General features: G+C 37.1%; 2 protein-coding genes, 1 non-coding gene and 1 pseudogene across 3 annotated transcripts; 3 read left to right on the plus strand and 1 right to left on the minus strand.

Annotated features, from left to right (window-relative positions):
* Window positions 1–1948: 1948 nt before the first annotated feature.
* LOC106426982 (GDSL esterase/lipase At2g03980-like) lies at window positions 1949–5008 on the plus strand. The gene is made up of 4 exons (XM_013867713.3): window positions 1949–2314; window positions 2675–2805; window positions 2899–3123; window positions 3471–5008. Exons 1-4 carry the CDS (start codon window positions 2032–2034, stop codon window positions 3927–3929), a joined length of 1098 nt encoding a protein of 365 aa, XP_013723167.2. The 5' UTR covers window positions 1949–2031; the 3' UTR covers window positions 3930–5008.
* A 1670-nt stretch (window positions 5009–6678) lies between these two features.
* On the plus strand, window positions 6679–10748 carry LOC106426992 (annotated as a pseudogene).
* Window positions 10749–12741: 1993 nt separating this feature from the next.
* On the plus strand, window positions 12742–15431 carry LOC106426966. Its single transcript, XM_013867700.1, has 4 exons — window positions 12742–13219; window positions 13264–13607; window positions 13740–14285; window positions 15144–15431. Exons 1-4 carry the CDS (start codon window positions 12742–12744, stop codon window positions 15429–15431), a joined length of 1656 nt encoding a protein of 551 aa, XP_013723154.1.
* Window positions 15432–24546: 9115 nt separating this feature from the next.
* On the minus strand, window positions 24547–24653 carry LOC125578680. Its single transcript, XR_007316762.1, has one exon. It is a non-coding gene; the product is annotated as a small nucleolar RNA R71 (small nucleolar RNA).
* Between the last annotated feature and the right edge of the window lie 1364 nt (window positions 24654–26017).

A 26017-nucleotide genomic window follows, 5' to 3' on the forward strand; every position in this document is an offset into this window, starting at 1 on the left:
ACAGATTAGATACCTAAGAGCCGGCATTAGATGCGTTATCTTGTCACAAACTAGAATCAGAGTGTTCCATATTGGAGATCTAGAGGAGAGGATCAAGTCACTTTTGAATCTTAGAAAACACGTGTCTGATACGGCAGAACCACCAAGTTTATTAGCAGAGGTTGGTTCCTGTCAGGAGCAGCAACATCACACGTTTGGAACCTTCAACGGAAGCTGTTTCCTCCTCTGCGAGCAAACCTGCTTCCAGAGGACAAAAACGCAGTCAGAGCTCAGTACATGTTGCTTCATACGCAAGCAATCACTTTCCTTAACATGGCTTTTTCCCTGAATCAAAGACTGACTTGGCCGGTTGATCATTACAGCAGAGGTTTCAACTCTGACTACAATTATAACCAGTGAACACAACCAGAGGGACCTCCTAGTATCACCAATTTTATCAACAATATGATGATCCTTATCACGGGAATCATTTCTAAGTGTATTATAGCTTCGTATGGTCTTATACTTACCTCTAGGCGAAGCTGTTTTTCTTTTTTTTCTATTTAGTTAAGACTTATTCTTGGATTCATCGCTCTAGAAATTCACCTATAATCTAGTGACCAATAAAAAAATGTCAAATCACATAGTATTTTTGAAGTAAAATAAAAGAAAATAAAAAATAGTAGTAATTGCCAAAAGAAACGATTTTTTAAATGTTGTTAACACCATCAGTTAAACTCTCAATCCTAAACACTAAACTCTAAACCTTAAATCTTAAACCCTAAACCTTTAGATAAAACTTTTGGATAAATTCTAATGTGTTTTTTAGGGTTTAAGATTTACGTAAAGATTTAGGATTTATCCAAAGATGTAGTGTTTAGTGTTTAGGATTTAATGTTTAGTGTTTATGATTTAGAATGTAAGTGTTTTCTAGGGTTTAAAGTTTATCCAAGAGTTTATGGTTTTTCAAAAGGTTTATGGTTTATCTAAAAATTAAGGTTTAATGTTTAATATTTAGGATTTAAGATTTAGAGTTTAATTGATTGATTATGTTAGTAACATTAGAAAAAAATTCATTTCCTTTGGTAATTATTAATAACTTTTGTTTTTTTAGAAATGTCAAGTGACTTGTCAAATTTTTATTGGTTATTGGGGTGAAGTCAAAAATAACTCTTTAGTTAATTTGTTTATATTGTGTGCTAAAACTCTAGAAGTTACTCTTTTTTTTTCTTTTTTTTTTCTGTATTTTAGTTCTTAGTATGCTATTAGTTACTGTTTAGTAAAATTAATATAAAATTTAACATTTACATTAAAATATATGTTTCGAACACCAATTAAGGTCATATACTGACTCGAGTTTCTACTTTAGCAAATTATTTTTATATATCCTGCTTCATTATCCTTTGATTATTTTATTTATTTAGTACTAATGTTTTTTTTTTAAAACAGACCAAATCGTGATTCGATAGTATAATAGAATCAGCGGTTAAATAATTCAACTAGTCTCACCAGGTTTTCAAAATTTTAATTAAATAAAAATAGATAATGTATAATAAAATTTATGACTGATTATATATTTTTCTATACCAATGATATAATAAACAAGTAATGTGAAAATATAATGTTAACTAATCATATTTAGTAAACATTCAAAACTGCAAACAGAGAAATACATTTAAATTCAAGTCTAAGAATATAGTTAGTTTTTAGCAAAAAAAAATATAGTTACTTTAAAAAATAAATAAAGAATATAGTATACATACAGTTAAAAAAAAGAATATAGTTACATAAAACTAAAAATGAATTTTAGTTTCTATACATAGGCTTAGTTATTTTAAGTGGTCGATAAAGTTTATTTTGCAGGTCATATATAGGCTTAATTAGTTAACAATAGTTAATGATAGTTTTTACCGTTCGTTTTAGTATGAAAGCTGTATGATGCTTTCCAAACCGCTTATATATAACCTCCCATTGTTGAGGTTTCCAATTTGCAAGATTCATTTTCTATCTTCTTCTTTAGTTCTCTGATCAAGAGAAAAGAAGAAGATAGAAATGGAGTTGCCTTCTTCTCTAAAGCCATGCTTTCTTTTGCTCTTTGTCTCCTGTCTTCTCAATGTTTCCACCATTATCTCGCAGTCATTAAAACAAGAAGATGTGCTTTTTGGAGGGAACTTTCAGGCTTTGTACGTTATAGGAGATTCATTGGTTGATTCAGGGAACAACAATTATCTTTCGACGAAAGTCAAATCGAATTTCGCACCTTATGGTTCTGACTTTGAAGGAGGCAAACCTACCGGCCGTTTTAGCAATGGCAAAACTATTGCTGATTACATTGGTAAGAACTTGCAAATGTTGCATTTCTCTCCTGATTTTGTGTGTTTAAATGTTTTACAGGTCGTGTAATGAATTATGCAAATAACATAATATTAGTTAGTAATTGTTTTTTTTTTTTTTGCTTTTAGATAATCGGGTTAAAAGGTATATATGACTAGTAGTTTGCGAAAATTATAATCTATATAAAAAAAGAAAATAGTAAAAGTTAAGAAAGGTAAATTATTTTAAATAGGGATTTAAAAAATGAATGTGGTTACTTGTTCTAATTATATGTTAAGTATACAAAACAACTAAACAATTAGCTGCCAACATTTAAATATTGAGATTAAACATTGTCTAATTGTCTTGTTATGTTTTTCAGCTATTTATTATGGGCTTCCTCTGGCTCCTGCTTACATGGGATTATCAGAAGGACAAAAGAACAATATATCAACTGGTATTAACTATGCTTCTGCTAGCTGTGGGGTTTTCCCAGCCACAGGAAAGCAACTCGTAAGTTTCAGTATCCTACAAAATGACCTTAGGCTCTTAGAGGTTTCGGAAAAAAAATCTAATGATTTTTATTTGTTTCCTTCTATGAACAAGGGAGAATGTCTCTCAATGGATGTCCAAGTCAATTATTTCAAAGAAACCATCGACAAGAATTTGAAGAAAAGGTTTAAGACGAAGCAAGAGCTCAGTAAACACTTGGCCAAATCGTTGTTCATGATTGCTATCGGAATTAACGATTACGTTTTCTTATATAATAAGACAATCGATCCAAATGAATTCGCAGACAAGCTTCTTCATGAATATATGACGCAAATTCAGGTAAAACATTTTTTAGGTTCCCACCATTTTTTTCCTTGACCACTAAATTAATCAAACATATTAACTAATCTTAAAATTGTTATTTTTTCAAACTTCAGACAAAACTAAATCAATATAATATATCCTTTAAATGCTGAAGATATAGTTTAATATTAAACTAAAATTAAAACTATCAAACCTATTTTTGATAAACTTTTAGTTTTATTTACATTGGCAACTACAGAAACGAGCCTAGACCAGAACTTGGTTGAATAATTCAATGGATTAGTCTGTTTTCAGCTTAAAGCTGTTTTCATGTTTAATTAGTTTAGGTGCATTCTACTGAAGATTTTGATTTTTGCGTGCAGAGATTGCAAAGATTAGGAGCAAGGAAGTTCTTCATCAACAACCTTAAGCCACTAGGATGTTACCCAAACACTTTAGCTCGTAACGTGCCAAGTGGAAGCTGCAACGAAGGTGCAAACCTTCTGATTTCCATTTTCAACACCAAGCTAAGGAAAGCCCTGGCTCATTTCAAGGAAAAGTTAGCCTACACTTCCTTCTTGTACTCAGATTACTTCAAATTCATGTTGGGACTTAGAGGACCTTCAAGCAATCAAGCTAGTTCAAATCTTATGGACTCGACGAGCCCATGTTGCCCCAGCGTTTATGATGGAGGGCAATACACAAGCTGCACGCCAGATTCGATAGCATGTAAGGTGCCAGATTCACATATTTTCTTTGATCCATTTCATCCGACTCAGATGGCGAATTTCATGTACGCGATTGGGTGTTTCCAGGAGAGAAGAGTTTGTAAGGTTGTGTGAGATTCAGTGTCTGATTACCCTTTTTTAAATTGAAAAAAAACTAATGTCTCCATGATGATTGTATCAATGCCACTCACCTTTTTTTTTGTTTTTGAACACCATATCAATGCATATGTATTCGTTTTTGATCAAATCGCTTAATGAAATCGCTCCAAAAATCAACACCATTTTTATGGCCCCGTTTAATGTATTAGGAAAATCATATAAAGTACATACAAAGCTTCAAAATTTCGAAATAAGGGTAAACATGTAACGATTAATTAAAAGGCGTTGCAGCGTAAAAGAAACTACAAAAGCAAATTAAGCAACAAAGCAAACATATTTCCCTTTTATATTAGAGAAATTGGGACTTATATACAAACATAACTGCTTAATTTGCATGCATATACTTTTGTCTTTTTTGCTTATGTGTTTTTTTTAATCACCCTTCTACCCCTATTCTTCGAATACTACAACCTAAAACCAATATCCCATCTCTCTTCTCTCCTCTTTCCTTTCTCCTCTCTTATCTCTTTCTACTATGTCGACATATTTCACCTCTCTCATTTTAACTCTTTCTTTAAAATTCTTAAATTTTCTATGTTTCTTAATCTCTCATCTCTTCCTCTTTTCAAATTTATCAAGTTCTCTTCTTTGCTATTGCCGTCACACCGTTGCACCATCTCACCGTCACATCGTCACGCCATCACACCATTACATCTGTTCAAGCTTGCTGTCACAGAATTACCTCTACTCTGCTCGAGCTCACCGTCACGCCGTCACCTCACGCTTGCAACAGCTCGTCTTCATTCAATATGGTGAGGAATGATATAGGATGCTATATAGGAGGAAGAAAAAAAAGAGGAGAGAGAAGAAATAAAAAGATGAGAGAGGATGAAGAGGAAGAACAGAAGAACAGAGGCTTCCGGAGATGACGACAGACGAATGGCCTGTCTGTTTACTATATGAAAAATCATATGTGGACAAAACTGTAGTTGGTCTTTCTGTTTGATATATGATTATAGCCGGATAACTATATTGCGCTGAATGTATTTTTTTCTTTTGAGTGAAGCAATAAACACTACATTAATTACTCGAAAGATCTTTTGTTTTGGGTTTATAGTGTTAACCGGCCATTGATTACAAACACTAGCTAAGAGTATTGATATCCAGATAATTAGTGTATACTTCCTAAGTATAATTTAATAGTGACCGTCCAATACATATGTTAACTGAGATAATTGAATAACAACCAACAACCATTATAGATAACTACAACTATTACAAACACACATGTGTTATATCAATAGAGACACATACATGTCATATTATTATAAGTAAAAGATAACCGACCACTAACTTAAATAACCATCCACTATTAGAATTAACCGACTACTAACTTAAATAACCAGAAACTATTGGAAATAACCGAATAATTGTATGTTTATAGATTATATCAATAGACACATATGTGTTATATTACTGGAGACAAAAGATAACCGACTACTAACTTAAATAACCAGCAACTACTTGAGATAACCAGATAACTGGTATACATTATAAGTTTGGTATACAATGTAGCCAAATAAATACAATGCATTTGGAATTATGATACTTCATGTGTTTGTTTGCGTAACCGGCTAACTATAACAAAAAATGATAAATAAAATCTATTAGCCGGTTATTTCACAAATTACATCATTAAAGAAAAGTGGAATTTGTTTCAGTAACTATGGTAACAACTAAGAAGAAGAACACGACTCCAGTACTTTACCTTTAACCAACTCTGTCTTCTAAACTGACCCACCGGAGATGGTACTTGACGACGGTAATACAGATGGATGGTGATGGTTAGAAAGTAAGCATTTATTGGAGCATGAAGTGAAAAAGGGCTTTGTTTTACCATAAACCTAAGAAACTGATGGAGAGCAATGGAAGAGACGACAGGTTCTAAGTTCATGATCCCAAGCGATCCTTGATTGTTCCTTTTGGTAACAGCTCTTGTATGTGGAAACAAAAATGGTTCACCCGCTTCTTCCAAAGACGAGTTCACACACAAGCTGCCGTACCACGAATGTGAACACTTTGAAGAAAAACAAAAGTTTTTGGATTGAATTGAATTTCTTTTACAAAAAAACTTAGAATTGAACATGCAAAGAAGAAAGAGATAAACAAGAATGTGTAAAAGATAAAGAATACAATGAGAGAGAGAGTGAGTGAGAGAGAGAGAGAGAGAGAGAGAGAGAGAGAGAGAGAGAGAGAGAGAGAGAGAGAGAGAGAGAGAGAGAGAGAGAGAGAGAGAGAGAGAGATGCTACACATACAAATGGGTCGTGTGTGTATAGCTTTACTCATGATTACATGAATGTAATCATTATGCAACTCCCTCCCTCCTCTCACTTCGTAAAGTTAAAGAAAGAAGGTATCGGGGTATCACAGTATTTTTTCACTGGCAAGAAATGGATCTGGGGTTTGGGCCACCAGTTTTTTCATATGTGCAAATTATTAAATCTTTCTATATTTTACTTGCAAATCGCTCTATATATTATAAAGTCGTGCATCTATTAAGAAATTCATAAACCTGAACCGGAATCGAATTCACCATCGAATCCGAACCGAAAACTCCATTGACGCTGAATGCCCCTGGTTCTCTAATAAAATCAAATTTGTTTCTTAGCCCATCTGTAACAAAACATGGCCCAATAGGCTGCGTAACTACACATAGTCGCACCTGAGGCGCGTGTGAAACAAAGGGATAATGGGAGATTCACGGACCTCACAATCTCAAAGAAGCTCTCTTTGCGCCTTCTTCTAGAAACCTCTCTCCTCACTCTCCTTAAACCTCGAAAAGGGTTTTCTCTGTAATCATCTAAAATGGCTCCTGCTTTGAGTCGAAGCCTCCACACGACTCCTTTGACTTCACTTCCACTCACCCCCACCCGTCTCTCTCCTCTCAGAACCGCGTTTCTCCCTCGCGCCGACGCTGGACTAAGAACCAGCGTTTCATGTAGCTGGAGCCTCGAGAAGAGATGCAGCCGCTTCGCCGTGAAGTGCGACGCCGCCGTGGCGGAGAAGGAGACGGCTGAGGAAGGGTCCGGCGAGAAGTTCGAGTACCAAGCCGAGGTTCGTTCCTCTTCAAAAAAGTTTCGATTTTTATTTCTGGGTACTTCTCAATTTGGTGAAAGTTTGAGCCTTTCGTTGGCAGGTTAGCAGATTGTTGGATTTGATTGTTCATAGCTTGTACAGTCACAAGGAGGTTTTCCTCAGGGAGCTTGTAAGGTATGTTTATGATACGAATCGGTTTGATTTGGTGAAAAACTGATTTGAGTTTGTGTGTTTTTATGTTCTAGTAATGCGAGTGATGCGCTCGATAAGCTGAGGTTCTTGAGTGTGACAGAGCCTGCTTTGCTTGGAGATGGTGGTGAGCTTGAGATTCGGATCAAGCCTGATCCTGATAACGGCACTATCACCATTACGTAACGATAAATACTCAAATTCTTTTCTAAGTTGAGTGTTGACAGTTTTTAAAAATGATTACTTAAAGAGATTGATGTGAATTTGCAGTGATACTGGAATTGGGATGACAAAGGAAGAACTTATAGACTGCCTTGGAACTATTGCTCAGAGTGGTACTTCTAAATTCCTTAAGGCTCTTAAGGTTTTTTACTTTCTCCTCTCTTGAACTTTGTTGTTAGAAAATCAATCTCAATGTTAAGCTTCATTGTTTATGTATCTTTATTTCAGGAAAACAAGGACCTTGGTGCTGACAACGGTTTGATAGGACAGTTTGGTGTTGGGTTCTACTCTGCCTTCTTAGTTGCTGAAAAGGTGAAGTCATTTAGCGTCTTCTACTTACTCTTATCTCTGAAGAGGAGTGTGGCCTTATAGTTGTCTCTGCTTTCCAGGTTGTTGTCTCCACCAAGAGCCCAAAATCTGACAAGCAGTACGTTTGGGAATCTGTAGCTGACAGTAGCTCATATGTGATCAGAGAAGAAACAGACCCTGAGAACTTTCTTCGCCGTGGAACGCAAATAACTTTGTATCTAAGGGTATGTTTCTATAGTCAACCCTTTTGAGATCTCTTATGGTTTATTTGACTGCTTATTCCTGGCTGCAGGAGGATGATAAATACGAATTTGCGGAGTCTACAAGAATCAAGAACCTTGTTAAGAACTACTCTCAGTTCGTTGGGTTTCCCATCTACACATGGCAGGAGAAATCAAGGACTGTTGAGGTGAGGATAGCATTTTGTGCATATGATTGCAATTAGAAAGAGTGTGTTATCATTGTTAACTCGTTGTAGGTTGAAGAGGAAGAACCAGCTAAGGAAGGAGAAGAAGAGAAAGAGGTAAACTCTTGTGTTTTTTAATTTTTTTTCGTGTGAAACCAAATACTTCTCCTGTTGAGTGACAAGACCTTGTCACTTGTTTGAATCCAGGGTGAGCCAAAGAAGACGAAGAAGACTACTAAAACTGAGAAGTACTGGGATTGGGAACTAGCCAACGAAACAAAACCGTTATGGGTGAGTTGAGGGCTTTCAACGTGTGTTTTGTTCTTCATCCTTTATAATGTTTGATATACTCACTTGGTTATTGTTTTGTCTCTGAGTAGATGCGCAATTCGAAGGAAGTGTCAAAGGAGGAGTACAATGAGTTTTACAAGAAAGCTTTCAATGAGTTCTTGGATCCACTCGCTCATACACACTTCACAACCGAGGTGCTTATACTTTTGAAGTTATGCATATCGCTTAATCACTCCTTTGTCTTGATGATGCTTATCGTTTGTAACTTTTAAGGGTGAGGTTGAGTTCAGGAGCATTCTATACATCCCTGGGATGGGTCCACTTAACAATGAGGACGTTACAAACCCGAAAACAAAGAACATTCGTCTCCACGTGAAGCGCGTGTTTATCTCTGATGACTTTGATGGAGAGCTTGGGAGTCTTATCTTCACATTTTATAATAGCTCTGGTTCCATTTTTTTTTTCTGACATGTTTCATTATTTGTTTGCAGTTCCCAAGATACTTGAGCTTTGTGAAGGGTGTGGTGGACTCAAACGATCTCCCACTCAACGTTTCACGTGAAATTCTCCAAGAAAGCAGAATCGTAAGTGATGGCCACAGTTACTGATACAAGTCTCTATATGAATCATTACTCATCTTTGTAAATAACATTTCAGGTAAGAATCATGAGAAAGAGGCTCATTAGGAAGAGTTTCGACATGATACAAGAAATCTCCAAAAGTGAAAACAAAGAGGTCTGTGTTCTTCTAATTAAAAAACCCCACTTTGTTCTCTTGACCTTGTTCGAAGAGAGATTCATTTTTGTTTGATACGAATGGTTTCAGGATTACAAGAAGTTCTGGGATAACTTTGGTAGATTCCTTAAGTTGGGTTGTATTGAAGACACTGGTAACCACAAACGTATTACACCGTTGCTTAGATTCTACAGCTCCAAGAACGAAGAGGAATTGACGAGTTTGGATGAATATATTGAGAACATGGGTGAGAACCAAAAGGCCATCTACTACCTTGCCACTGATAGTTTGAAAAGTGCCAAGTCTGCTCCTTTCTTGGAGAAACTAATCCAAAAAGATATTGAGGTATATGCTTCGAAATTAGTTTTCCAACTTTTGAATCTGCCTTGGTTCTTTATTCTGATTTGGTTTTCATTGGTTATATAGGTTCTGTACCTGGTTGAACCAATTGATGAAGTTGCGATTCAGAATCTACAAACCTATAAAGAAAAGAAGTTCGTTGATATCAGCAAAGAAGATTTGGAACTTGGTATGTCTACAGTTATTGTTACTGTAATGAGTGTGAAGTCTTTCTTTCTAACAAAGTGTGGCTCTATGTTTTTTGGCAGGTGATGAGGATGAAGTGAAGGAAAGGGAAGCTAAACAAGAATTCAATCTTCTGTGTGATTGGATAAAGCAGCAGCTTGGTGACAAAGTTGCTAAAGTCCAAGTCTCAAATCGTTTGAGCTCTTCTCCGTGTGTACTTGTCTCAGGCAAGTTTGGTTGGTCGGCTAATATGGAAAGGTTAGTTAGTACTTTATTTAGCACCTCTAATAGAAGAAGCTTATTGAAACCTAATGAAACTTAAACTGTTGTTTGGTTATGGCGAAAGGTTAATGAAGGCACAAGCACTTGGAGACACTTCAAGCTTGGAGAATACTAGAGATCAATCCTGATCATCCTATCATCAAAGACTTGAATGTAAGCGTGTCATCTCCTCTTTAAAATCTCTCGTCACTAGATATCTCTCTAGATAAAGCTTATTGATTTGGTTTCTGCATATTTTGTGAAGGCTGCTTGTAAGAATGCACCTGAGAGCAGTGAAGCAACAAGAGTGGTTGATCTCTTATATGACACTGCTATTATCTCAAGTGGTTTCACTGTAAGAAGTTCTCGTCTTTCTTGTTTTTTAAGCAGTGTTTTTTTATTTGTTTCCTCACTTTTGATGTGTTTTGTTGAGCAGCCTGATAGCCCGGCTGAGCTGGGGAACAAGATCTATGAGATGATGGCTATGGCTGTTGGAGGAAGATGGGGACGAGTTGAAGAAGAAGAAGGAAGCTCGAATGTGAATGAAGGAGAAGATACAAAAGATGGAGAAGCAGAAGTAATTGAACCATCTGAAGTTAGGGCAGAGAGTGATCCGTGGCAAGATTGATATTCTTGTTTACTACAGTGAATTTTTGACAAAAATGCTTTTGCTTTCTACTAGAACTGTCTTGTTTTGTTTGGGGGATACGAGCGTTATGGGCCTTGTGAAAGCCCGTTATTGGATCATGTAAACGACTCAATAATTAATCAGATAGAAAACTATCTATGTTTCTCAAAATATCTCAAAAATAATTACCTCAGATTTTAATATAATGCAATACGAATTTTTTGAAACAAAAAAGAAGGGCAATTCTCTTTAATAGTTTTTTTTAAAAAGTTTTTGTCACAAAATAATTTTAAAAAATGATCAAAATAGCTTTCTTTTTATTTTGAAAATTTTAATTTTAATTTTTTATTTTTAAAAGTTTGAAACACTATCCAAAAATTTCACCTTTTAACTCTAAATTCTAAGTGTATATTAGTTTTTAGGGTAAAAACATATTTTTATCTTTTAATAAAACTTATTTTGATCATTTTATTCATTAAAGACTATTTTTGTGACAAAAATTTTTAAAAAACTATCCTAAAGAATTTCTCAGAAAAGAATCCAAATAATTTGAATTCCCTTTACAAGTACTAATGAATTTTCGGATTATATCCATTATTCCAAGTTTTGGATCAAATTAGAAAAGCAATTTTTGGCTTCGAACTCATAGGATGAAAAAGATTATCGTGGACCGCTTGCTCTGATGTGAAGTCGCGAGATTGAGAGAGATTGGGGAAGTAGGAGAAGTTGTTTATAAAAATATATATTTGGAATAAGAAAAGGTATCTAATTTCCTTCACTGGTATGTGATTAAAACGGTCGTGGTAACCTCCGAGTCTACTAGCTTTTGTTATCTCTTCATCTTTATTGTGTTATGCTTAATCTTTTATCTGTCTCATTTTCTTAAAAAAAATGAATAACTTTTTTTTTTATAATGGGCCAAAAGCTTCATATAAAAAAAGGGTTATTCATTTTTTTCTTCATAGTATGTTTTTCTTCATAGTATAAATAACATTTATAAAAAACTCAATCATAGTATGTTTTTCTTCACCAAATACGGTTAAATTTGCTGAAAATTATATCTTTCCTCATCATTTTGGAAAAATTAGAAAAATGGACACTTTGAATTTGGATTTGTCACAATAGGATTTGTATAAGATGTTTTAGGAAAATAAGATTTTAATTTCTGCAAATACTATACTAACTTGAATTATAATTACAAATCATAATTTTCATTAAAAAAATTTAATGTTAAAATATTAAAAAGTAAAAAATAACAAAAAATTAAAATAGACAAATAAAGACGCGGCCATCCCGCAGCCCTAATTTTTTTTCTCCTCGTCTTCTCCGCCGTAGAGTTGTGGTTCTTCCATGACGATTTAGGGTTAAACAGAGAGAAGCCTTGTTCTTTGTCGGTGTTTCATCTGCCCGTAGTCTCTACTCTCGTCTTCATCATCCTTCTCTTCGATCTCACTGAAGATATAACGAAATCGAAGTGTTCTTCCTCTTCGTCGAACATGTCAAATCGAATTCCGAAGTGTTCTTCCATCAATTTCGTCAAAATCTCACATTTCTTCACACAAAGTATTCGATTACATCTATTGATTCTCATCTAAAACGAAATCGAAGTGTTCTTCCACTTTACCTAGAATATTTTAAAAACGATTTGTCATGTTTCTTAAAGTAAATTTGTTTCACGGGTTGGTTAAACATCTTATACATCACGATTAAATCTCTTAAGTCTTTGCATGTTAATGTTTTAGATTTGTATTCGAGGGGGGAAATTTGGTTCTTCAAATCTTATAATAGTTGTTGTCCGATTGTGTATGTTTTCATGTAGAGTAGATGTTGTCCTATTATAATGTAGGCTAGTTGTTCTTCTATTTTGTTTGTACTCTTAAGAGTAGTTGTTGTCCGATTGGAACATGAGTTCTAAAATATGTACTTTCATAGTTTGTGCTCTTGTTACACTTGTTTTTTCTTTGATTCTAGACATGATTGTTGTTGATTGATCGATTGAACAAATTGTTGTTCTTTTTGAAATTAGAACTAGATGGAAAACATATTCTAGAATAGGGAGAATGTAAATGTAAAACCCGCTTTATTTTGCCCTCATTATTTGTGTGATGATATAGATACTTTAACATGTTGAACTAACAATTTTTTTCATGGTTTGTACGTAGATATGTCCAAGGAGTTACCAAAAAACATATTTAAGGAGGGCGAGGAGCTCCAAGTGACTCAGATCAACAACAACTGCAGGATCGACTACATTATCCGAAAGTTTGAAGCGTGGCTGCCAAAGGAGTTGGATGTTGTGAAGAAAGATCCGTTTTTTTCTCAGATTTTTATGCTGCATGAGAATGGTCTTGGGTACTCCGCGAGAGTGATACACAGCTTCTTGTGTAGGGAGCTGGTGACTTACAAACTGCACGAGCTTTGGTTTGTCTTTGCGAGGAGACCACTTCGATTTTCATTACAAGAGTTCCACGCAGTAACCATGTTTGAGTGCAATACTTGTATCTCAGTTAAGGAGTTCGAAGAGTGGAAATATGATGGTGGTTTCTGGAGCAATGTGTTGAGTAGAAAAGATAGAAATATTACACTCTTCAACCTGTGGACTAAGTACAAGGAAGCTGTTAAGAAGTGGAGGAATGCAGATTGCATAGCCTGATCTACTTGGTCATCATTCTTTGTGTGGTTTTAGTGAGAGATGAGAAGTCTAATATCCCCCTCAAATACATCACGGTGGTCATGGATCTTGAGAAAGTTCGAAAGTATCTTTGGAGAATTGCTGCTTATGACCTTCTCTGCAAGTCAATAGCCAAAAATCGTGACAAGCTGGAGGATAAGACTACTAATTATGTGTTGGATAGATTCTCCTACGCCTTGCAAATTTGGGCAATGGAAGCGGTACCAAAGATTGGGAAGCTTTCTGGAAAAAAACTGGACAAGGGTTTTAAGAACGGTCCTAGATACATAAACTGGATGGGAGCTGCAAAGGTGTCATATGAATTGATCATTCGGTTGGAAGAAATTATTACACCCGAGGTAATTATCTCTATTTAAGATGACTCAATCCCGTTTGAAATGAGTTTTTAGGATCTAACTTTCTTTACATTTCTTGTGTAGGATGACATCTATGCATACGTCTCATGGACATGAAATTATGATGTAGTCAAGGATCAGGCTTTTCGCAGAGCTGATGATGTGGAGGATAATAGAATCAAGGTTCTGATGGAGTTGATAAGGACTAAGCAAGATTTTAGTGAGCATATTTGGGAAACTGAAGAAACTGCAGTGGTTTCTTTATCTCTTGATGATGAATCAGCTGTGAACAATGAAGCAAGCGTGAATGTTGAAGCAGCCGAGAGTGATGAAGACTTTCAGACTCCAGAAGGATCAAAGAACCTAGGCGCTAGATCAAAGAAGGGTAAAAAAAGGCTTCCGGATCGTGGTATGGAAAAAAGGAAGCAGAAGGTTCTCTCTAGTGGACCAAAGAAAGCGCCTTTTAATGAAGACATAAAGATTTTTGTGACACAGTTGCTTGAGCAGAATTTCCCTGGAATGGAACAAAGGCTACAAAAACAGATTGCTGAGACATTTGAGCAAATGCGGGCAGAGCTTAAAGATTCACACAAGGAAGCAAGTGTTGAAGTTGAGCTTGGAGAGCCTTCACCGACCAAGTCATCGACGAGCCAGACATCGTTGAGGAGGTCCAAACGCGGGGTAAAGAAACATTAGTCTTCACCACTCTCTTAAATGTTATTTTGTCTTGCTTATTAGATGGTTTGCGTGTCTGTTTGTCTTATCGTCATATAAGATTTGGCCTGAATTTTGTGGTGTTTTATAAGGTCTCGGCTTGTAAGTGTGCTTTGTATGTAAGTGTCCTTGGTTTGTAAGTATCTTGTTTGAAATTTATGTAATGGTTGTGAAATTTTAGTAAGATATTTATGTAATGATCATGTATTTTAGTGTGTCAAATATTGGAACTATTTGTAAAATGTTCATGTATTGGCTGTTAATTGATTATTTATCATGACATAACCGGATGCATCACAGAGTCCATTCGATGTAAATTTTAGTCAAGCAAATGATATGGGTCGCGGGATAGATAAGCAAGGGGTGGAAGGGCTTTCTCAGGCGTCGTATGTGCCAGATTTTGATCCATCTCAGACCAAAAAGGAAGACGACTGGTGGACTCCAATGACTTCAGTATGAGGTTCAAAAGATAAACCATTAAAGAAAGAAAATACAGTTCCACCGCCGTCACAGTGGAAGAAAAGGGGTAAAGAAAAAGGTCAAGGACTTCAGCTTAGCGATTCACCATTGCCCCAAGATGCTTATCCAGAGTCGTCACTGTATAATATTTCCGAAGAGTCATGGAAAGGATTCACGGAATGGGCATTGATTCCAATACCTTTAACAATTGGTCCTACATGCTTTAATTTGTTTGTAGTTACAAGAGTAGTAAGTGCGGAAAAATGGCTTGGAAACGAGGTAATGAATCTTATACTAATTTGGTGAATTTATCTTCGTAACACTTCTTCGTAGCTACATTAGTCAACTTTCATTGTGAATTTTCAGGAAATGAATGCAGTTATGTTTATATGGCGTGTGAAGACTACTTTGAATCGTTGGGCCCCTCGCCGTGTTGCTTTTATGAGTGCTATGTTATGCCTCCAACTCGACGCTGCATACAACAAGTTTTTACCAAACAAAAAATCCTTTCAATTGCCTGATTTTCTTCTTGGGTACGGCATAGGAGAGCTTCCATCTCATGGGCGGACTGGTCTAGTTTGGGGTGTTGATGTTGATCGTCTCTACTTTCCTCTGTTTGTAAATGTTAATCATTCACTCCTCTGCACGTCATAGTTTACATTTCTTCATTTACAAAATTTAGCAATGTCCAACGCAGGTAATCACTGGATTGGTGTCTGTGTCAACATCATTGAAAGAAAAGTGGAAGTCTTTGGTTGCGGTCGGAGAAAGAACAGACAATACATTGAGAAGTTTGCTGCTATGATTCCTAGGATAGTGAAATCCGTTGGACCACCTGAAAGACATAAGCAGCTACTCCTCTCATCATATTCTATCGTGGATGTGCCTATGAAGATGAGATTGAACAAAACTTGTTGTGATTGCGGTGCATACGTGCTCAAGCACTTGGAAAGCTCGCTGCTTGGTCTCGACCTTAGTTTAGTGGATGATGAAATCATCATGGGTTGCAGACAGAAGATTGGAGTGGACTTATGGGAGGCTGCACACGATCCCATCTTCGCTGAGGTTATGACACGATATATGTCTTTACCATGGGAGAGGTCTGAGGTCTTTGACCTCAAAGATGACTGATTAAGTGTCTAATTAGTGGTTTGGTTTTCTTAGAATTTATGTGGAAAAACTGTAGCTTGTGATTTTATGGAAATATGAAACAACTCTAGTTTTGATTTTCTATGAATTATGAAACAACTTTAGCTTTGGGTTTGATTTTCTGCAAAGAATAGAATGCTACAAGATCATAAAACGTGAGGATCCAAACACATTGAAAATACAACAATAATTCATAATCAAACCCTAAACAAATCATAAATCCATAATTCATAATCAAACCCTAAACGCTATACAAAACCCTAAACCCATAACCGTAAACATACCTTAAACAAACCCTTAACTATAACTAAAGTACAAATTAAATCATAGCCCCAAACACACGTGATATCTATTTATTCAATATTTATGCACATTGGTCACTAATTATGTACGTCCGTCCACTATCTTTGCAAGATGTTTTAACACTAATTTAGAGGATTCATAGATAAAGTTCTTGTAGTTTCTAGTCGATAAATTTAGTGTTTTTTTCTGATCTGCCTTAGCTAGAGTACACGTTATGGAAGTATGAAACGACAAAGTTTTGCTAATTTGTTTGACCTACTCCCTCTTCTTCCTCATTTTTCATCGACAGAAGTAATTACAGCGGCGAAAATTTGAAAATCGACTCACTCATGTCTTCAGTCAATTCTTTATCTATTTCAAGAGATCGACTCGCCAAACAACGTGGAATTCCCACAAGATGAATTGCGGTAAGGCAGTGTCTCGTTTCACTTCAAAAACAGTTAAAAATCCAGGAAGATTATTTTATTATTGTCCTATGGGATCTGAGAAGGTTAGTCGTGTAATCCTATAATTATCTCATTGTTGTCCAATGGGATCTGAGAAGGTTAATCTAAGTGTTTATTGGATGTTACTAATGAAGGACAAAACCCACTTGTTCAAATGGACTGACAAGTCAGTTGTTGAGAAAATTGAAGACTTTCAGGACCTGTTTGACGTGCTGCTCGTTGACAATTCCGAGTTTCAGAAATCAGTAAGAGCTGGTTAGGCCATGATGAAACACCATGAGAGTAGAATTGAAGAGATGGAAGATGCAATCGTACATTGTGAAGAGAAGACCTCAGAATGCATTAGGAAACTAAGGATCATAAAATTTTTGTTTGTGTGTTGTTTGGTGATGGTGTTCATGTACCTTACCTATGCAAGATGTTCAACAATGGCATCAAGTTCACGCCCAATTACTTTTATGTGCTTCCTCAATTTGTTGTTGTTTTTTTTCCAAAGAAGTTTAAAACTATGTTTCTTGTTATTTTTTGGTGATTATCATCTACTATAACTAATAATTTTTCAAATACTTTGGTTGTCACTAACATAAATCGATTTTTTTTCAAGAGTTTAGCAACTACCAAATTGTCAAATAGGTTCTTAAACAGAAGATCAATTTGTTTCAAGAGCAATAAAAAAAAATAGAGACAGAAGAACACACATAACAAACTAGATGGGTAAATCGCATGTTCCTCTCTTGTGTCCTACGGTTCCACAATAGCTGCACTTGTGCTTTTTATTCTTTCTTGATCATTGAGAAGATTTTATCTTGTCTTCTGCTGATTCATACCTTCTCTTTATTGGTCGACCAACACTCTTTCTTGTCTTTGGTGGTAAAATGTTTGCAAGTTTAACCTCAGCTGGGACATTCCATTCAGATTCTAGAATTGCTATTGTATTAATGCATTCCACATAGGCGGTTCTCCACGCTGCAGTGGTGTATTAGGCGTCGGTAAATCTGTGCACTTTCATACCTGTGTCAAAAAAAAACGTGATCAACATGGAGTCTATATGCTGAAAATACCAAAAATAAATAGGTCCCAAGTTCATGTGTTTATACTTCCATACCTCGTGAATAAATTGCGGAAATGGTGCGTTGGCAAGGAATTTTTCCTATATCATACTTCCCACATGTGCATGTTCTTCTTTCCAAATCAACATGACAATTATATATGTCTCCTTTCACAAGCGATCTGAAGTTGTCAACCTTGTAAACATGGAATCCTTTTGCCTTCACAATTCTCCTATCAATCTTTCTCTCTACCTTAGCGGTTAAAGCATCAAGATGCTTTGAGCTTATAAAGCGACACTCATAGAACCATCGAGTCAACATTTCTCTTATACTATCAAGCAAAGGAATAACCATATATTCTCTAGGTATTTTCGGAAGTGAATTTATTGACTCTGCAGGGTTCGTGGTCCTAATATCATACCTGGAGCCAGGAAAGAGAGAACAAGCCCATTTGCGCACATCAGCCTCCCGTAGACATCTTCGAAGCGCAGGACTCATATCAAAAATTTCGGTGATACGTTCCTGAAATTCAGTGTACCTATATGCCTGTGAAGCCTTTTCGACCAAGACAGTCAACCCTTTTGTCTTGAAAAATGCAACCACATTGGTCAACAAGTGATGAATGCAAATTCCATGTGCTGATTGAGGGTAGACAGTCCCAATCGCTTTAGAAATAGACGCATTTCTATCTGAGACAAAAGCTAGGTCTTGACAATCAGCAATAACCACTTTCAACTGTCTGAATAACCACCCCCATGAATCGTCATTCTCTGAATCAACAACCCCAAATGCAATCGGATACAACTTAGAGTTACCATCTACAGCAGTAGCAACTAATAGAACTTCTTTGTATTTATTTTTTCAGAAAAGTTTAATCAATGACAGTCACCCTATGCATTGCATTGTAGAATCCTCTAACTGATTGCCCAAATGACATAAATAGATACATGAATCTTTCCTTCTCATTAATTTCATAGTGAGTATGCGTACCAGGATTAGCTTCTTTAGTCATATGCAAATATGCTGGTATTTTAGCATAGCTGCGATCTGGTATACCTCTAGCAGCTGCAATAGCAAACTCACGAGCTTCCCAAGCGTGTCAATAAGTAATCTCACAACTATGCTCCAATCTCATAAATTGAATGATGTCATTTGCTTTTGGCACATCGTTGGCATCATCAAATCGATGTTGTATCAGAGTCCCAATTGTTCTTGTTGACGCTGTTTTCCGAATTTCTTTTTCTTTGAAGGAGCACATGAATGTCTTCCCTCACTGGTTGATCATGAAATATGTAGACCCATCTATACCTTCTACACACACAGTCCAGTTACACAATGCATCCTTACATCGAATATACCACCATTATCTCGTGGATTTGAAAACAGTGTAATCGAAATTATTCTTCATCGCCAAAATTTCCATTGTTGCCTTCAGAACCCCTTTACTTCTGAAAATTTGATCCTTCTTCATGAACTCTCCTCTCCAAGCTCGACCATCCTTTTTACTGTCTCCATTGTTTTGACAATCTCCAATGTTTTCAATCCTTAAAGCAGCATCACCTCAACCATCCGTAGCAACATGATCCTTCCTTCTAAAACAAGACTCCTTTGACGGCTTCACAAACTCTGCTTGATTTGTCTCAGGAACTTCTTCATCCTCAACATTACTTGTATCACAAGGCTCCTTATTCAAATCGATATTGACTCGTTCCTTTTGATTTACGCCAGAAACATAGAACATGACACACAAGGTAGTAGACGAATTCTTCTTTGCATAGCCCATAAAATTAGATGCTTGCCGATCATTGGTGATAATAATTGGAGGATTCCCTCTTTGATTCAACAACGAATAACTGAACTCGGCAGTAACGAAATTATGGTCCACCCCATAATTCTCACAGACCATGATCTTGAGCTGCTTCAACGTAGCAGTAGTTTCACCATTCGACCACGCCTTTCTTTGTCAACTACGAAACTCCACTCGTCACTGCAACTAGACATCCAATCACCAGATTTAACATAGAGTAGAACCATGTTGTATTGATAGAGAAAATAGATGATTATGTCGATGAAGAAGAGAGAAACACAAAGAACGAAGAGAAAAGATCGTGGGAGAAAGAGAAAAACATGGAAGAAAATATTCTATGAGATATTTAGGGAAGATTTAATTTAGATTTAGGAAACAATTTTAACCCAATATGGAAGTTTCCATATTTTCCGGATTTCCCTAGAATATATATCCTAGCTTACGCAGAACACAGTAGAGTATATGAGAAACACATTCTTCCATAAGTGCCACATAAGGTAAAAGGCAGAACATGTTATGGCACAAAATATAGATAAAGTATATCATTGCGTTGTGGCTATATGTCGTTATCAAGCTGTAGGTATACTGAAGATATCTTTCTTGATTATAACGTTTCGAAATATAGCTGTGTTAAAATATATAAGAAAGACTAGTTTACGTTCTATACCCATGATATATCTATGTATAAAACTTATTATCCAATTTCTAGAGTAAGTAGATGACCAGAATGAGTATTCTAACTGCAGCTAGAAGATAAAATAAAATATGATTCCATTTTTTAAAAAAAAACTTTTACAGATATGTATTATCATACTTATGTTTCCAATAGTTTTCAAATTTTTTAACATTTTTAAAATTCAGTTTACTATTTTTTCCATAAAAAAAGGGTAAAATATATCTAGAATTGCCTTAAATATCAGAAGTCCTAGTGTGACAAATAAAAGTTCAAAGTGTCCCATTTTTCCAATTTTCCCTTTTAAGATTCTATTGATGTAAAGTGTTTCATTTTATTTTAGTTCTACTCAAATCACCGGGATACTTGACAACTCTTATTTTTGTTAAAAAATATTTGGATGCCGGGGCCTATGCCCCTTTGCTCCATACCCTAAACCGGCCATGTACTTTGATTGCACTTATAGTTATGAAGTTTGGTCATCCTTTTATGCTCGAGGCCATCATTTACATCATTTGTATCATGATTGTATTAAATGGATGAAAGTCCCATCTAGAGATAAAAATGTTGTTTCTGATCTTAAGATAAGTGTTTCAAGCTTCTTTATATGTGATTTAGAAGGAAAAAAATTCTCTGTTGTACACTAATATTGTCAGATCTTTTGTGTCGTTGATTGCGGAGATAAGCAAGGCCGACCCTGAGGGTTGGGGTCTGTAGCGACTTAGTAAAAAAATATGTTTTTTTTTTAAATTTAAGGTTTATGTCAATGTAATTTTCTTTAAAAGTTTGGGAGGTAATATGTAAATGTTTCATTCGGTTTAATTCAGGACCGGTCATGTAGATAAGGAATATCCGGAGGACAAAGAGAACGTAAAAACCTTCCATCTACCTAGAGGTGGAAATCATGGCTCTGGATCGCGGGCGTGGCCCGTAAATGACTATCGCGGTACGGTATTGGGATGAAGTTTTCTAGGCCCGTAAATTTGCGGACCTCGCGAGATGGGTCTTTGAGGGACTGGGCCTTTTGCGGGATGCGCCGAAATGGGTCATGCGGGATTACATGGACCCGCATTTTTTTCTTCATTTCTTATTTTACCAGAAAAAAACGAGAAAGAGAGTGAGAAGAAAGCGATTCTTGTGACTTTTCCCCAGAAAACATAAGGAGTTCCGGCGATGATGATTCAAGCTCCAGCGATGACGACTCCAGCTCTTGCAATGACGATTCGAGCTCTGGTAGTGTTTTGATTTGGTTTTCTCTTTTTATTACACATAACTGTGAATTGCTTTATTACAATGTGATATTTCTTGTTTAAGTTAATCGATTTTGTTTTCAGTACTGTTAAGTGGTGTTTTTCTTAAATTAAATTTGGTTACAATGGTGTTATTTAGGACAAACGTTAGTTGTATATCACGTCACTTGTATAATTTGGCAAAGTGATTCACGAATTTTTTTGCAATCCAAATAATTAAAAAAAGAGATGGTTTGATGAAGACATACAACACTTGAGCCAAATTATTACAAAGACAACAACTCAATCAGATTCAAACTTGATATACCATGATTTTCACCCGCTTTTATACATGGTATATAAAGGTTTTAAGATGTATTAATCATGTTTTAGAGTCTTTTTAAAGCAAATACAGGTTTATTCACCTGATGGAAGGAAATGATACTTTTGGGACATTTTGGAATGCTTTTACGCAAGGAAAATCGATCGACGCTTGAAGAGCAACATCGGTCGATCTTAATCACTTATTATCGATCAACATACATTCTTGTGCATCGATCGATACGCAGTCACACAGATGAAATCGCAAACTAAAAGATTTCATTTCCCAGAAGATCTATTATTTACAACTTAAGTCCCTCGCCGCCTGTTAGGCTATATGTACTAGGGTTTTGTATCATTTCTAGGCAGACACTTGCAAAGGACCTAGTTTGGAAGATGAGCATTTTGGCTACCATTAGGAGAGCTTAGGATTGGAGAGATAGATCTGAGACTGCAAAACAGAGAAGATCTTGAACTCCTTTATTTCTATTACTCTATCTATTTGTGTTCTATGTTTCATTTGAGTTTATTTCACACCATCATGACTTTGTCTCTCATGAATATTGATATCTTGCATATTTGCATTGTTTTATCCATTCATCCATGAGCATTTTCATCATATAGATTAGGATTCAGACATGTTTAGGTTGCATTTTGCATACATGAGTCTCTATTAGGTACTGGAGTACCACATGAGGTTATTTGGAGCTCAAAAGAGGTGAAAAGGTGACCATTGGACGAACCGAGCATGGGAGCGACCTCCCGGAGCGACATCACGAAGTCGCTGTGTCCCGCTTCTCAGAGCGACTTTCCTAAAGCGACGCCATGAAGTCGCTCGTGTTCTCATTACTCCGAACAGTCTTAGATGACCCTGGAGCGACCTCTCAGAGCGACCTACCAAGGTCGCTCCCGATCCAGAGCGACCCGTTGGAGCGACTGCACAAAGTCGCTCGCGTTTTCACGTCCGGAGACACACAACTCGCTCTCGGAGCGACCTCTCGCAGCGACCCAGCGAGGTCGCTCCCGAAGCTTGGAGCGACCTGTCCAGAGCGACAGAGAGAAGTCGCTCGCCATCTTGGTTCCCGGAGGCAAGAAATCGCTCTCGGAGCGACCTCTCGCAGCGACCCAGCGAGGTCGCTCCCGAAGCCTGGAGCGACTTGTCGGAGCGACGAGCCGAGGTCGCTCCGCGCCTATTATCTGCTCGATTTCTATTTTACTTAAGGGCCTTTTGGTCATTTCATTATGCACGTTTTGCACTTGGAAAAACCTATGTTTTAAACATCTTTTGTAGCCACCAGAGGCGGATGATCTTTTATCTTTTGATCTATTGAGAAATACACAAGAACTCTCTTGAGAAGTTCATCTCTTGGGTTTTGATTGTTATGTTCTTGTGTTCTTGTTGATTTCTTATCTATTTCTCTACATGATTAATCTGAAATCCAATATGGGTTTAAGAGGAATCATGGAGATTAGTGAGTAATCACCTTTTGAATTCATGGGTTAGGGAGATTAAGGGTGATTAGGTTAGTTCTAGGATGTTTTAGTGTAGATCATTCTTGTTCCTTGCTAGTAGAGTATTCATAATGCATCTTCTGAGTTGGCCACTCAAAAGTTGATCAATAGACATTTCCCACCCAAAAGGTGTTTGATGAAATGCCTGAGACAACTCTCCTAGGCTTTTAGTATACTTTGCCAAAGACATTTGTTGTTAAAGGTACTAAGATAGCTAATAGACTTGTTAGTAATGATTGCTTTCATATTATTCAACCAAAGACATTTGATGTTTGAGATATGTTAGCAAATGAGCATTCATCTAGACATAGAGCTTGCTTAGAATTGTGTCTAGGCTTAAGGTTGATAGTTTGATTGATCATTTGCCATCCTTAGTTCGATACTTGATCACCCAAGGTCTAATCCCTATGCCCATGAGTTCTCTTTTCCTTTAGTCAAGAAAGTATCATTCTGTTATTGCTTTCTAGTTTTAGTCATAGTTTAAAACCCATCTAAATCATTGGTTGCACTTAGATTAAGTGAGTACTTGCATTCTCAGTGCTTTGATATCCCTCAGAACTGGTTCGACAATCTTCTATACTACAACATTTGTCTTAGGAGCCTTGAAAACTCCTAACATCAAATTGGCGCCGTTGCCAAATTCTGAGTAGATTTGAACATTGAGATTTAGTCACTTGCTTGAGACTAAGTCATTTTTATTTTCTTTTGTTACTGATTCTCTTTCTTCACCTCCCTTTAATCTACAGGTGTATGAACTTGAGGAGCAGGGGTCCATCAAACCTAGTTCCAATAGCTGCAGACATCAGAGCTTTAGAGAGAGAGTGTGCTAGAAATAGAAGAGAAGAAGAGCAACAGGCTCACTTGCAGAGATTGAGTACTGATATGGGAGACATACCTCAAAACCAACAGCGAGCAGCTCGACCCATTGGCACTTACGACCGCCCCAACATTCATGGTCATAGATTGGGAATCCGAGCACCCGCTGTGGCAGCCAACAACTTTGAGATCAAATCAGGACTCCTCAACGTGATCGAGAACAAAAGTATCATGGCTTGGCTCTAGAGGATCCATTTGATCACTTGGACAGGTTCGACAGCTACTGTGGGTTGTCAAAAACCAATGGTGTGTCCGAAGATGCCTTAAAGCTCAAGCTATTCCCTTTCTCTTTGGGGGATAAGGCACGTCAGTGGGAGAAGTCTCTACCCAGTGACTCCATCACTACTTGGGATGACTGCAAGAAAGCATTCTTGGAGAAGTTCTTCTCTACTTCAAGAACTGCTAAGCTGAGAAACGAGATTTCCAGCTTTCAACAGAAGAACTTGGAAGGCTTCAGTGAAGCCTGGGAGAGATTCAAGGGCTACCAAGCTCAATGCCCACACCATGGCTTTTCTAAGGAGAGCTTACTGAGCACATTCTACCGTGGTGCTCTTCCTAAGTACAGAGCCAGACTGGATACAGCTAGCAATGGGTTCTTCTTGGGGAGAACTGAGGAGGATGCAGAAGAGCTGGTTGACAACATGGTAAAGAGTGATGCAGTCTACAGTGGAGACCACGACAGAGGCAGTAGAACAGATGATAAGCAGACGAGGAAAGAGATCAAAGCTTTGGAAGACAAGATCGACCTACTCATTGCTGAAAAAGCAACCCAAGAGCAGCTGAAGTTTGTTGGTAACTCCAAGCAGGAAGATCCACTTGCTGTCAATGAGGTTGAGGGTTTGGAAGGTCAAGAGGAGTTGTGTTTCATCAACAACAATGGTAGCTGGTACAAAAAGGAGCCCAACTTTCAGTACAACAACTACCAACAGAAATCCTATCCAAACAACCAACAGAGTGGCTATCCGCCAAGAAACAACCAGCAAGGCAGCTATCAGCCTCAGCAAAACCCCTCGTCTGGTTCCTCTGCTCCTCAAGAGAGCAGCACTGATACCTTACTGAAGCAAATCTTGGAGTCTCAGACTAGAAGTGAGAAGCAAGTTGGTTATGAGTTGAAGAACCTTCATTCCAAGATTGATGGGAGCTACAATGAGCTCAACAACAAATTCTCACACCTTGCTTCTACAGTCAGGAATTTAGAGAATCAGTTTGCTTCCATGAACACTCACCAAAATCGCCAGCAAGGATCTCTACCTGGAAAGTCTGACCAAAACCCCAAGGAGGCCAAAGCTATCACCCTTAGGAGTGGTAAGCAGTTACCTCCTAAACCCTCACCAAGGATGCTGAGAAACTAGGTGAGGGGGTTGCCATCAACATAGATGATGAAGTGGTGATTGTTGATGAGAAGATCAATGACGAGATCTTGGAGAAGATAGTGGAAGCCAAAGGTAAAGGAAAGGTTGGAGAGAAGAAGAAGACAATAAAGGATGGTGAAGTTGTTACTCCAGCAAGTGACAGTTCTTTTGTTCCTCCTCCCTATGAACCCAAACTTCCATTCCCTGGTAGATTCAAGAAGCAGCTGCTAGAGAAGTACAAGGCTCTGTTTGAGAAGCAAATGAGTGAAGCTCAGGTTGCAATGCCCATCATCGATGCTTTCATGTTGATTCCTCAATACAGCAAGTTCCTCAAAGATGTTGTAGCTGCAAAGAAAAAGGAGATGGAAGGCATGATGATTCTTACCCATGAGTGCAATGCCATCATCCAGAGGCTTGATGTTCCAGAGAAATTAGAGGATCCAGGAAGCTTCACACTACCTTGTGCTCTTGGACCTATGGTATTTGAGAAAAGTCTCTGCGATTTGGGAGCTAGTGTCAGCTT

This window comes from Brassica napus, chromosome A9, assembly GCF_020379485.1.
Source record: "Brassica napus cultivar Da-Ae chromosome A9, Da-Ae, whole genome shotgun sequence".
Taxonomy (NCBI): domain Eukaryota; kingdom Viridiplantae; phylum Streptophyta; class Magnoliopsida; order Brassicales; family Brassicaceae; genus Brassica; species Brassica napus.